This window comes from Emericellopsis atlantica (assembly GCF_019669845.1).
Source record: "Emericellopsis atlantica unplaced genomic scaffold F5Z01scaffold_13, whole genome shotgun sequence".
Lineage (NCBI taxonomy): Eukaryota > Fungi > Ascomycota > Sordariomycetes > Hypocreales > Bionectriaceae > Emericellopsis > Emericellopsis atlantica.
In genome coordinates, this window is record NW_025764715.1 from 18,060 (window position 1) to 31,116 (window position 13,057).

The 13,057-nt window shown below is 55.2% G+C and overlaps 7 protein-coding genes across 7 annotated transcripts; 3 read left to right on the forward strand and 4 right to left on the reverse strand.

Moving 5' to 3' along the window:
* Positions 1-2,054: 2,054 nt before the first annotated feature.
* F5Z01DRAFT_99577 (fungal-specific transcription factor domain-containing protein) lies at positions 2,055-3,901 on the forward strand. Its single transcript, XM_046267271.1, has 4 exons — positions 2,055-2,207; positions 2,275-2,778; positions 2,845-3,140; positions 3,209-3,901. The coding sequence occupies exons 1-4, from the start codon at positions 2,082-2,084 to the stop codon at positions 3,729-3,731; spliced, it is 1,449 nt and encodes a 482-aa protein (XP_046118192.1). The 5' UTR covers positions 2,055-2,081; the 3' UTR covers positions 3,732-3,901.
* Positions 3,883-4,630, reverse strand: F5Z01DRAFT_681361 (uncharacterized protein; the record flags this gene model as incomplete). The annotated part of the gene is made up of 3 exons (XM_046265681.1): positions 3,883-4,023; positions 4,101-4,407; positions 4,458-4,630. The coding sequence occupies 3 exons, from the start codon at positions 4,628-4,630 to the stop codon at positions 3,883-3,885; spliced, it is 621 nt and encodes a 206-aa protein (XP_046118193.1).
* A 615-nt stretch (positions 4,631-5,245) lies between these two features.
* On the forward strand, positions 5,246-6,142 carry F5Z01DRAFT_636346 (uncharacterized protein; the record flags this gene model as incomplete). The annotated part of the gene is made up of 1 exon (XM_046262205.1): positions 5,246-6,142. The coding sequence occupies one exon, from the start codon at positions 5,246-5,248 to the stop codon at positions 6,140-6,142; it is 897 nt and encodes a 298-aa protein (XP_046118194.1).
* Positions 6,143-6,207: 65 nt separating this feature from the next.
* Positions 6,208-7,473, reverse strand: F5Z01DRAFT_621954 (endoglucanase EG-1; the record flags this gene model as incomplete). Its single annotated transcript, XM_046261233.1, has 1 exon — positions 6,208-7,473. One exon carries the CDS (start codon positions 7,471-7,473, stop codon positions 6,208-6,210), a length of 1,266 nt encoding a protein of 421 aa, XP_046118195.1.
* A 1,339-nt stretch (positions 7,474-8,812) lies between these two features.
* F5Z01DRAFT_622174 (uncharacterized protein) lies at positions 8,813-9,526 on the reverse strand (the record flags this gene model as incomplete). Its single annotated transcript, XM_046261243.1, has 1 exon — positions 8,813-9,526. One exon carries the CDS (start codon positions 9,524-9,526, stop codon positions 8,813-8,815), a length of 714 nt encoding a protein of 237 aa, XP_046118196.1.
* A 181-nt stretch (positions 9,527-9,707) lies between these two features.
* F5Z01DRAFT_655035 (exonuclease V a 5' deoxyribonuclease-domain-containing protein) lies at positions 9,708-11,551 on the reverse strand. Its single transcript, XM_046263463.1, has 2 exons — positions 11,149-11,551; positions 9,708-11,097 (listed from the first exon to the last, which is right to left on the reverse strand). The coding sequence occupies exons 1-2, from the start codon at positions 11,248-11,250 to the stop codon at positions 9,820-9,822; spliced, it is 1,380 nt and encodes a 459-aa protein (XP_046118197.1). The 5' UTR covers positions 11,251-11,551; the 3' UTR covers positions 9,708-9,819.
* Positions 11,552-12,625, forward strand: F5Z01DRAFT_655036 (uncharacterized protein). The gene is made up of 2 exons (XM_046263464.1): positions 11,552-12,292; positions 12,340-12,625. The coding sequence occupies exons 1-2, from the start codon at positions 11,787-11,789 to the stop codon at positions 12,557-12,559; spliced, it is 726 nt and encodes a 241-aa protein (XP_046118198.1). The 5' UTR covers positions 11,552-11,786; the 3' UTR covers positions 12,560-12,625.
* The last annotated feature ends 432 nt before the right edge of the window (positions 12,626-13,057 follow it).

A 13,057-nucleotide genomic window follows, 5' to 3' on the forward strand; every position in this document is an offset into this window, starting at 1 on the left:
CGGTGGGCCAAGTCGCACAATCAAGACGCAGAGCAAGGCCGGCAACACGAGCAAGCCACAGAAGCAAACACAAGCCAAAGGGTCGTCCGAGAAATGGGAACAAAAGTCGATTTCGGAACTTGTGGCCACGTCAACGCCGACATATCCTGGTCAACCCTTCGGTATGCCCAAACCGTTATAGGGACGGGTTGAACTGGATCAATTTCTGGCTGCGACGGATCAACAATGGAGGATGATAGGGTTGTAGCATGGGACTTGAGGAAGTTTCATCTAAGCGAGTGACTTTGGGAAGACCAGAGGCGAAGAACAATCAATACCAACGTGAAGCGATCATTTCATCATCAACACTACTGCGCACGCGTGAACATGCTAAAACGCGGTTTGTGACATGTACTGATGCACCAACTCAAAGACGCTATGATGTACATTGCCCCAAGGTTCTCAAGCCATCATAGCGACAGCACCAGCTACAATGGCACCCGCCATCCACCAGGGCGCAAGGGCGCCGGCTGCGTTGTCACCATCGTCGTCGTCGTCGTTGTTGTCGTTGTTGGACTGCCCAGTCTCACGGGCCGGTGTGAACGTGGTAGTAAGCTGCGAGGCATCCGTGGGACGCGTCGCCGTCACAGTGATGGACGAAACAGACGTCGTGGCGGAGGCCATGTAGCTGGTGGACGAGAAGCCACAAGTACGCACAATGGCGTTGATGTCTGCGGTTGTCAGCGTCGATAGACATTGGATGAGGAGGAGGGCCAGTCACCCTCCCAAGCATCATCGTAGTCATCGTCATCGTCATCATCATCATCATCGTCGTCGTTACTGTTGTTCCTCCTGCTGCTGTCGCGTTCCTGTTTCACGCAGTCCTGACACTGCGCGGCAATAGAATTGACCTCAAAGCTGTCGTTGGAGCAGAAGCATTGCGCCTCGAGCTGATCCTCCTCGCGATCATTGTCGTCGCCGGGGAGATCGACCTCACAGCTGCGGGAGAGGTCGGCAATGGGCCGGCAAATGTCCTGACAGGCGCGTGGGGCGTCATTGAGATCAAAGTCAATGTCGGCGCGCGCGAGCAGGAAGAGAGGCACAACGGCGAGCAGGGAGGCGTGAGTGTGCATGATGGCGATTGGAGATGTGTGTGATGGGTAGATGGCGTGGATGATGGCAAGCGAGGCTGGCAATGTTCATGAGAAGATATGAAGCAGCCCGCTGGGAGGACTGGGCAGGAAGCTGTTTATGTAGCTCGCGTGACACTCTTTGAGGCTTCCGGTGAGGATGCACGATCGTCACGCTCATGACGTACTTGTACATAGGTAGTACGTACTCATAATCACAATGCACGCCGGGAAGATCCCAGCCCAAGGGAAAAGAGTCCGTTGCCAAGAAGCAACATGCTCCCCGCAACCCCGACTCTCGCCATCCATCACATCGTCTTCGTACGCGCGTATGGACGCGAAAGCGTAATCAAGGATGTCGTACCGTTCTTGCAAGACACAACTCTGCCGAGAAGGCCTGACATGACTCGCTGCTCCCTTTCGACCGACTGCGTGGTTGTATTTGATGGCTGCTTGGGGAGATCTCGAATGAATCAATTATAAGGTTAAGCTTAACTTCCCCTCCCTCGGCATGATGTGGGCGATCCGCAGATGAGGCGCAGCCCGCCAGCCAACCAACAGTCACTGGGCGCAAATGGCTGATCTGTCGCAGTTTGACTTACCTTAGAGTCTGACGTGGCATCGCTCTGATCCTGCAGGTTGTTGGACGGCACAATGCAAAGATACCAGAGGCTCGTTTCTAAATAAAACATGCTGATGATGAGGCTGATGACGCGGCCCCGGGCGGCCACGAGGCACTATTATCTTTTGAATCCGAAGCTCGAGGTGGAGGGGCTGTGAGAGCAAAGGAGATGCAAACGCTACCTCAGACGTGAGCTTTATGCTTCTATCGTGGGTGGACGCGGGAGCCAGAACACCCATAATTGCATACCATGTCTTATGCATCTATCCGTCTATGGCCTTGACATTCAGGCTGTCGGACCGAGATTCTATGAGGCCGTCGTCCTCCTCTACGCAACATGAACCGAAGAAATGAAAATGGCGATAAACACAGGTCTCGAAAGATCCTTGGGAGAGCCCAAGAAACGGGTATTGGGTCCCCTCGACAAGCGCAAGACGCAGACGCGCTGTCAGTCCTGCGCCCAGAGAAAGATTAAGGTTTGAGAGAAACCCCCATGGAGAGTGTGATCTTGTCAGGGCTGATTGACTGACCTGGAATGCGCAGTGTCAAGGACCCTTTCCTTGTGCCTACTGTGTGCGCATGAAGAAGCCATGCCGGCCACCTGTGCAGCCAGAATCTACATCCAGCGTCACGTTTGTCGCTGCTTCAGCACAGACTCGAGCCCCTGACTCGTCAACGCTGGTGACAACGTCACCTCTTTCAATCCCGCATCTTGACGAGCAGATGAGTACCATCTACATGAGATATTTTGCCTCGTTCATGGAAGGCTGTCACATCACAGGAAACTCGGCTGCGACCTCGGCCTTGGACCTGCTACCACTCATGGACGTGTCCCCGCCGTTGCGGAACATGGCTCTGGCCATAGGAGCGCTGCAGTCCAGCAGACGGGCTTCAGTTCGCTCAGCCCAAAGGCAAGATGACCCACGGGTGCTGGCGTTCAGGTTCTACGCCGAGGCTATACAAGCCTTGAAACACCGACTGGAGGAGCCACACGTGGCTGCGTCAGATGACGTGCTCTGGAGCACATTTCTCCTGGGGCTGTTCGAGGTACGTTACTTGAACTTGTTCCTGGTTTACCGATTTTTCCTGCGGGACAAACTAATTAATGTCAAGCTCCTATCCGAGACGTCGGGTCAGCCGTGGGCAACACATATGCTCTACGGGACGTCCCGGCTCTTCCAGCTAGCCGGACCCAGCGCTGTGCGAGTCACAGACCTCAGGGGCAGACTGTTCGATGCGTTTTGCGTACTTGAATCTAAGCGAGCCTTGCTGTTCGGGGATGACACCTTTCTCTCTCGCGACGAGTGGCTGCTTGCTCGGCAGGACTACGATGTTCTAGGAGCTGAGGCGAGCAGTCCCATGTCGCGTCTTCTGCCCCTCATGTACAATTTGGCCTCCTTCACGCGGCGGTACGTGCACCCAATTTCCTTTTGTGCTTCGTGGCCAGTGATGAAACGCTCTCTCACTGATTACACAGTTTATTCGCCGAAATTGAAGCTATCCCAGAAGCCCTGCGCCCATTTCACCCTGCTCTTGGGACTCTGGCTTCCGAGGGCATTTCGCTGCTCCACGAGCTGCATCTTCGCATTCAGGACATCACCATTTCCCAGGCTTGGCAAGACGATCCATCCAACGGGCTCGCCAAGTCTTTTCTCCACGCCATGTTGCTGTTTCATTGCAGAAACTTCACTTTCTACACTTGCTTCGACAACCTGCCGATTCCCTTTCTCTCACCCGAGGAGGTGAGGGAGCACACCTCGACGGCCCTGGCGACATGCAGCAGAATCGCCGCCGACGAAACGTTCTCGGGGATTCCTGGCATCATGCTGCTCTTCCCTCTCCGGATGGTGGGTGTCCATGCGTCGGATCGACGAACACGACTCGAAGTGTTACGGATTCTGGCAAGGATCTACCAACTGGGTTTCGTGGTTGCGGATAGGATCAGGGTAGATTTAGAAGAGTGCTGGGCTTCTCAGGATGACATTCAGAGATTATCTTAAAGAGCCAAATAAGAGGTGATATTACTATCGACGAATGGGGGAAAAGAAGAAAGAGAGTACACGGCCCCGGTAATGAAGAGGCTGACAGGTCCAGCGGGCCAAGAGGAACGGGCAGCTCGTTCCCAGACTGTATCACCAACCGACTATTTACTTAGGCCGTGGCCTTGGTGTTGAAGAATTCGGTGATGACGCGGGTGCGCAGGCCCGGCGAGAAGTAGTCGTACCCAACCAGCATACCCGTGTTGTCGACATAGACGGTCGTGGGGATCACGCCTTGATACATGATGCTCCACTGCAAGATCACGAGCCACGTCAGTACTGTTCAAACACAGCAAAGTTATGGAAGGAGGGATGAAAAGGGAGACATACAGCCGCGACGGGATACGTCAGGAATTTCTTGTCCACCAGTCCGCTGAAGACGGCGTCCGACTGGACGAGGATATCTTCGGGAAAGATGGGGAAGTTGGGGTTGACATAGTCCTGCCAGACATCGAGCGTGGTCGAGTTGGGCAAGAGGGTGGTGACCGTGTTGTCGACGAGGCCCTCGTCCGTGACGTTGGCGTAGTTGAACACGGACGAGGCAAGGGATCCGTCAAAGGCGAGGTCGACGTGGACGACACCCTTGGATGCCGAGTTTGTGATGAAGCCGGCCGCGATGTGGGACACATTCTCGTTCCTGGAAGTTATTGTCAGTCTGGCAGAGGCACCACAGCGGTGAGTACTTACCACTTGTGCTGGACGAAGCTCGTGGTGAACTCGGACTTGACCAGCGGTGGCTCTGGCTGCTTGAAGCCGGCAGAGTACTCGTCCATCGAAGCTGGAAAGGTCTTGCAGCCCCCAGCAGCCACCGTGCCGGCGAGGAGTAGAGCAGTGTGCACAATGTTGTTGAGTTGGGTCATGTTGAAGGTGTTCCAAAGGCAGATGAGGAGGATGAACAGAAACCCGAACAGCAGAAAACATCCATCTTTATATACACAGAGACACGCGTCCATCGAACTGCGCAAAAGGCCCTCGTCGCCTTTGCCGTCTCTGCCACGCCATCAAATGTCTCTCTTCTTCCAGTTCCTCGGTGAGCACTCAGACCACAGCGCTCGATTGTTGCCCGATTAGGAAAGAAGCTACGGGCCTTGCGGGTCATGATGCGGGTCCTGTCGCGGGTGGCTTTTGCTTACCCTGTTCCAAACTGCCGGTGTTCGCGCTCCATTCACTTTTCGGTGGACAAGATATTTCTGCAGTGTAAAACATGGGGGAAATGGGAGATCTGTTCGACAACGCAGCGTTGTGTTCTCAGTACAATAAGTAATTGTTCCTTGATGTCCATGATGACTACGTTGAGTGACTTATCAAAGGACAGTACCGTGAACACAAAGGAAGACAAAACTACAAAACGTGTAGTTAGGGGGTTTATTTCAACATTTTAAAATCCTAGATCATAAAATTTCTATTCTAGTTCCTAATATTTTGCACCTCCTTTCATCCATCTTGACGACACGTGCCACGTTACGACCACTACGATGGCAGACCTGGCTGGTACGACACCGAACCCAGCCATCGCCATCACACTACTGCTCACAGCGAGCTGCGTGGCCACCTATCATATTCTCATCTTCTACAAGCTTTTCTCGGATGTGTCAGATCCTCAGGGGGCCACAAATCCCGAAGACGCTATTTTCGATGATCCTGCCCTGGCCAGGGCGTTTGCTGAAACCCTCCACAACGAGCTGAGCACTCTCGCCACGAAGCACGCCAAGCTACAGATCCAGAAGAACAAGACAGCTGTCATAGCAAACCTATATGAAGCCAGAACCGGACGGCTCGCGGCGTATCTGAAACGCAACAAGGAAAAGTACAAGTCTCTCAAGAAGGCTTCGGCAAGCCGGCCAGCCAGCACTAGTCCACGCACAGATGAGTCGCACTACCTACTTGAACTGATGGACTATGTAGTGAAGATACGAGAGAACTACGACATACTTCTGCAGGCGTACACTGTTATTAAACAGGTTGCACGGCAAATCCAAGAGGAAAACGCAACCATTCGAGAAGCACTCTCCTCCTCCTCCACCCATGATTCGACGGGCACTGCCCCCTCGTCATTGGAAGAAGTCAGGAACCGAATCACGGCGAGACTCAAGATTGAGAACGAGGACTACATCGCGCAGCTTCAGACATTGATGGCGGAAAAGGAGGAGTGGGAGGAAGAACGAACTGCTCTTCGTGAGGCTATGGATTCCATGCTTCATGACAGTACCCTCTCCCACGTTGATGATGAAGCAGACTTCCACGTAGACGAGAGCTGGCTCTCTGATGGCCAGAGTGGCTCTACGTCGCATGACGACAGCTTATCGAAGGAATTGCAGGATGCCATCGGCAACGGATGGACGAGTGATGATGGGCTCGGCGACACGTACTAGTAATCTCACATACATGAACCTTAATAGCACAGTATGCAGCAATCGAACATTCTGACTATCTACAGCTAGCTGCGCCTGCTCTTGCACTTGGACGGATCCTTGAACGTGGAGCCAATCTCACCCCACTTGATGTTGCTGTAGGTGACCTCGGGCCTGGGCTCGACCTTGACAATCTCGTCGGGGTTGCCCTCGGTCGCGTTGCAGGGCCCGGCCTCTCCGCCGTCCAGCCACTGCATGTTGCCGCCGCGGTCCCACCAGATGCTCATGGCCAGCACCATGCCGCGGGCCATGGCCTCGCCCATGCCGGCCGTGGCGCCGAGGCGCAGGAAGTCTTCGGCGTAGGTGGCCTCGCAGAGCTCGTCGTTGAGGTAGTCGATCTGGGGGAGCGACGGGCGGACGACCTCGCCGTTGTCGATCAGACGACCGTCCTGGATGTACATGCGGTGGAAGCCGGTTAGGACGCCGTTCTCGTCGGCCGGGTATTGCGAGATGACGGTAAAGGGCCGCGTCGTATCCACCTCGAGACCGAGGCCGTAGTGTTCCTCGTTGTCGAACCGCCAGGCGTTGTAGGCGCACCCAGACTTGTCGCAGATGCCGTCTGCCTCGCACTCGGCACCCTCGCACTCGACGAGACCCGTGATGTTGCAGGGATGGGGAGCCACGTGCACGGCGCGCGAGTTGGCCTCGAAAATGTCCATCTCGTTGCAGCACGCCCCATAGCCCTCGATGTTGGGCTCGCCGCCGACAAAGGGAGTGGTGTAGCATTGGGCGTCGCAGTAGCCGGTGCCCCAGTACGCACCAGCCTGGTTCAGCTCCGACAGACCACCATCGGCAGGCATCTCGGAGAGGTAGAGCGCGCCGTTCATGCCGCAGGGAAGTTTCGAAACGTCGACATCAAACGTGAACTCCTTGCCAGTAAGGCTCAGCATCTCGTACGTCTCCTTGTCCTCGCTCAACAGGTAGACGCGGGGCGACAGCTCAGCGCCGTTGTCACCCAGGAGCTCCATCCTCATGGAAGCTCCTTCGGTGAACACTCCAACCTTGGTATAGTCCTGGACACCCTGCATAATGCAGTTTTGTTGACATGTTTCGGCGTCGGGGCAAGCAGTGGCGTTTGGCGGGTTTCCCCAGTCACCGCAGTTGTACTCGGGCGCATCGACTTGATAGACGGGATGGGCGAGCGAGTCGAGCACGACGTATGTGTTCTTCTGGAGACAGCCTCCGGCCTTTGTGCACTCCCATGTCGTGAGTCCTGGGTGAACGTCTGGCTTGTCACCAGGGGACTGAGCGGCGGCGAGGCCAACGAGGGCCGAGGCGAGAAACAGAGCCATGGTGATGGGGAGCTTTCTTGTTTGCTGGGTTGTCCTGGGAGCATAGGGGACAGTGTATAGCCTCCTTCTTTATATCTTCACTATACCACAGACTTCCCCTCATGAACCCCCTGTCCGTGGCACGACACCGCGATGCCTGGCATGACCAAGCGGCATGGGTCCGCAGAAACTTCAGCAGAGAACAGAACGTCGGCGTGCCGGCCCTCGCGCCGGTACAACTCCCATGTTTGACGGCAGTGGCATCGTGGGGCGCCATGGGGTATCGACGCATAGATCCTGGGCAGTCAGGGGTCAAAAACTTAATAAAATGGGTTCCCCAAAGGGGAAACGGAGTGGCAATCCTCCGTACAAGCAACGCAGACCGTTCCTGGTTAATATCTCCAAAACGCAGGCTAAGTTGCATGCAGCAAGTGCGGAGAAACTGGAGATGTTGGGTAGCATCCAGGCACAGTAAGCCGCAAGCATTTCCGACTCAGTCGCCATGCCGGTTGATATTACAGTCGGCGACTGACCCGACACGCAAACAGCCGCCTCTTTATTCGCCAACCGGTGGCCCACCGTTGTTGAACCCTGCGAGCCGGCCACATGCCCTTTGATATTCGATCTGTGAGGTTCGATCGCAGTGCTCTCAGGCGCAGGCTACAGCCTATTAGGGAGGCGGCGGAACATCCCCGATCTAAGTCGTGTCCCCCAACGTTGGCGATGGTGAGCTGAGTGTCCGCCGCGCGTACGCTCTTGTTGACTGCGTGAAAGCCCTACCCGAGTAGAGTGCATGAGCCGCCGTCTCCGCGCCAGATCTAGCGTTGTTCCCCGAATGCTTATCTCGACTGCAGCGCCTGTAGGCTGTAGCGGACCACGCCCAATCATGCTACAACAGCTCTCTCAACATCCATGACCCGATGGCACCTTGCGAATGTTCCCAGGGGAGCCCGCCCTGTGGTGAGAGTGTCTGGGCGCCGTCGGCCTTCAGCGCAGCTCATGCACCGCGGGCCAAGTCTTCCGTGTGTGCCTGGAAGTTGGAACTGGCCAGCACGCAGCCCAGCGTTTGAGCAAGCCTGAGAACTGGTGTACGCCAAGGAAATTGGCACCAATACTTTCCAAGGTATTCTCGCATGCACGCCTAGTGTGGTTGCGGTCCACGGTAACGCCTTCCGATCACTGCATGGTGCATACCACCAAGCCCGTAATGATCCTTTGTGATCCAGCAATCGATATACGCCTTGCCTCATGATGCCTTGATCCATCCAGATCTGAGCCTTGGGCTCAAAAGATCAGCCATGACGCAGAACGTTGTCGTTCTGCCGCTTCATAACGCGTCCCTTGTCCCCGCCATCCTGACTCACTTCAACCCATCGCCACCCGTCTTCTCCCCTCGCAAGATCTGCTCGACGTCGGTGCGACCAAACATCTCCCTCTCCATCCTCTTCGTCCGCTCCTTCTCCCTTTTCACTTCGCGCTTCAGCTCCTTGTTGGTCAGTTTGACTTCTTTCTCCTTCTTCTCCACGGTTGGCACCACAGCGCCGACTCCGAGCGTGTCCTCCTTGAGAGCGACCTTGATGGGGAATCGCCTTCCTTCGCCCTGCGAGCCAAGGCCGACGCGAGCATCTGGGTCCCATCCCTGGGACCGGAGGGTTTGCAAGCCCATCCGGGATCTGTCAAGGTGCGATGGCGGGTGCGAGTGTTGTAGCGAGACCTGATGGGCCAGACTCTGCTCATGAGTTTTCTGATCCCCTTTGATCTCCAGGCCGCATGTCTCGCATATCAATGTAGTATCCTTCTCGGCTTTGTTGCCCGCGGGATCCTTGCCAGCCGTCTGAGTCCCAGAGCCAGAGGTCATGACGACGCTGGCGTAGAGGTCGCTGACTGCCGTGCCCTTCTCGCGTGTGATTTGTGCAGATGCCGAAGTCTCGTCCTCTTCTGTGGCGCGGACAAATTCGACCCTTTGACGTTTGAGACCACTGCCAAAGGCCCGTTTGCGATGCAACGGGAGCTCATCGTGGTCGTAGTCGTCGCGGTCGCGTTCGTCGTCATCAGCTTCGTAGGGTCGGCGCATCGCCATTGTGACGGTCTATAGAGGTTTCTGCTTCAAGGCATGATGTTGCGCGTCCTCGTCATCGAGACGTGGTCTGCGAGTATTGCCGCGATGGGGGTGTGAAGATGAGGAAGTCAGACGACTGGATGCGCCTTGCACACGGCGACAACTCGCGGGGCAGATGGGGGCGCGGTGTAGGGTAGCTACATCGTCGTCAGCGCTGTCGTGAAAGGCTGCAAATCGGCTTCGCTTTCGCCAAAATATGGGTATCTCTACGTACTTGTATCTGTTGCAACTATCATAAACGTTTATAATCAAGCTCCTCTCCCTCCTCTATTCTTGGGCGTTCCGCGTGCCCGCGCTCTTTGTACAAGCTCATCATTCAGGCCTTGACGCCACTCGCATCCCTCGGCAAACTCACACATCTTGCACTTGAATGCCTCTTCGATGGTAACGCCTCTCGCTTTCCGCTCACCATGCCACCACTGCATGTACTTTGTCAGGTATTCGTCCAATGCGTAATTGGACAGTGGGAAGTCGTGCACGTCAAGCTGCCGCCCGTCGTCACGATGGAGATACTGTACGCGCAGCATGGTTCCCAATGACTCTGCCCCCTGAGGGAACGTGGTGCGGACCTCTTCTTCCACTAGAGACAAGAGCTCTCGCAGGGAGTTGTACTTGACTAGGTCAGGTTCTGACTGCGGTACCTCCTCAGCATCTCCGGCTCTGCTTCCATGTGATGGATTAGAAAGCTCTGGTATCGACACGCTCGAAGCGTCTACGAACACTTCGTCGTGCAGACTTCCAATCTGCGCGAGAAAGGTGTCCGTGAATTGGTCGTCCGGGTCCAACCCGAATCGCCGAAACACTTGGAAGAAGTCCAGCTTCCCAGAGGCGATCTGTGATAAGAATCGATGGTACAGCGACAACTGGATCTTGGCGGGACGAAGTTGCGCATTTGAGACCGGCTGCAGCGAACCTCTTGTCTTCACATCCGCAAGATATACCTTTTTGTGGTTCCCACTCGTCCTGCTCGGGAAGTAATCTAGTACTTTCCTCTGCGAGGGCGGTAATTGGTATTCTTGGCTGGACAGCTCCTCTTCAAAACTGGGATCAGGGTGCTCATAGGAGACGCTGTCGATCACACCGCTGACGAGCTTGTTCTCGTCGACCATGCCCCAGACTTCCAGCTCCCTCGTCAAGCCGGTCTCGCGCAATGTTCGCAATCCTTGCACAAAATTCCACAGCTTGAGGGCGAATCCGTCCTCTTTGGTCAAAATCTCCACCTTGACAGCCGTGTGCACTTCATCTTCGAGCTTCTGATGTACCTTGCTACCCTTTTTCATGGCCGCTGTCCTTGTGCGCCTCCCAAAGGGGAGTCTTGTCAAGGTGTACTCATATTGCAGTTCACACCACGCGCCACTCGTCAGGTCGCTCACAGAGAGCGGCTTTCGTGGGAAAGAGCGAAACTTTTGCAGGGGCGATCGCTCGTCGCCAGGTTCGGGAGCAGCCGTCTTGTGGAAGAAGGTGGACGCTGTGGGGAGGTCTTTCGAGGCCGACTCGGCGCGCTCGAGGGCACTGGCTACTAATCGCTTCGTCAGTCAGTCCAACTCTCATCGTGGGCAGAACAGAGAGAGGCGTACAGTTTGGGTATGTAACCTCTTCCTGGAGCGACACGGGTGTTGGGAGGCTGTCCACGCCCTCTGTGACCAGAGGCGCATCGTGACCCTTGACGGGGACGGCATCGATCTGATCTAAAGCCAGAAGCGACAGCTCGTCGTCCGTTGTGAAGTCGTAGCCAAACTCGTCGTCACTGTGGGATTGGGCGGCCATCTTTGCCGCGACGATTGTGATGAATCATGATGCCCGCGTTGGCGCGCGTTGGGAGGGGTGCCGCAGTCTTTAAGGGTCCGTCCTCCAGCCAGCCAGGTGGCGTGCCGTGCCGAGGGGAAGGAAACGCGACGCGGAGTCACGTGTACTAGGCACCGGCAAGTAAAGTGCTAGGCACCCGTCGACACCCTAGCATCTCAAATGCCTACTTGCGGTGTGCACAGATAATCATATTCCGTATCCGTATGTATTGCTCAGGCAATTGATTTACTACACTCAGATGATCAATCTAGAAACTCCCTGCATGACGACTAGCAGCTCCAGACCTGTCCTGGGCCTTGGTGGTATTCCTGCTGGCCATGTTTGTCCATGTTAGTGGTCAGCCGGCACAGCCACTTCCCTCCAGCTGTCCATGTTTCAGGTCATCGCAGCTTGAAGCGCTCGCTGGCCGATGATATGCTGCCTAGCTGCATACGGGGCTTGTTGGCCTCAGCAGAGGCCAGCGCGATACGGAATTGTATCAAACTCCATTCTGTCCGTTAGTGCTGAGCTCTGGATAGGCAACAGCTGTCTACAAAGGCTTCCTTTGCCCACGGAAAGTCCTTTTGACAACCGTGTGTACGTGTGTGACAACTCGACCCTTTTCACAATGGAGTCCATATTGCGACACAGAGGCGGCAGTTCTCATCCCAAACAAACGACGCCGGGAGATGGCGCAAATGGCATGTTGTCTTTCATGGCCTTGCCTACCGAGATCCACCTCGCCATCTCCCAGCAACTCATCTACCCTGACGCTCTGTCGCTGAAGCATGTCAACCGATATTTCTACAGCTTCGTGGACACTGGCACGGAACTCAAAGTCGATTGGTTGATTTCAAGGCGCATGCTGCACCTAGAATGTCCAAAAAAGAGATGCGACATGAGAAGTGACATTCGGTTCTGCCGCGGGAGCGTGCCGTAAGTCAGGCTTTGATGATTGCTGTTGTCCTGGCTAACCTTCACAGCCTCCTCATGAAGCGACGGAGAGAGCACATTGAGTGCGAGTCGCGCCCCGGCCTGGGATGTCTCGTGTACGGTACCAAAAAATGTACGAACAAGACAAAGATGGCTTGGTGGCGCCGAGTGCTTGGTAGGAAGTTCACGGTCGAGCTATGGTGGCTTGTCCTGGCAATGGTCCCGGTTGTATGTTGTTGGGTGTGGATTTTAGAGTTCTTGAGAACTTAGCGAGCGTGCTTGGCTTACAGATCAGTATGTATTGCAAAATTAATACTAATATAATCCAGTGAAGACTCGCGAATCATCAATCAGTAGCATGGCTGCTCGAATTGGCGATAAGATACCTAGGTACCTGAGGTCGATAAGCCGCGTGATGACCTCACTCTCCCAGAACTCACTTTGTACAAGCTGTCCAGCTTGCCAAACCTTATCACAGAAAGCACAAGAATTTCTGCGTATCTTAGTGCATGTATATAAGGTGATTAAATAGGAGCTCCTCAAAATATATTCCTCGGAAAAAACTTCGTATGAAACCACCATCCGCGCATTCCTCAAACAGCTCGCATGACGTCCATGGGTTTGATGGCTGTGAAGCTCCAGGACCCCGCCATGCCTTTCTGGGGACACCTGCAACGCCAAACCTCCAACCTCGAGCCATTGAACACGACATCATCCCCAGCCCCATTACCGCGACACACTCTGCCGTTCTGCGCCGCCTCCGCCTCG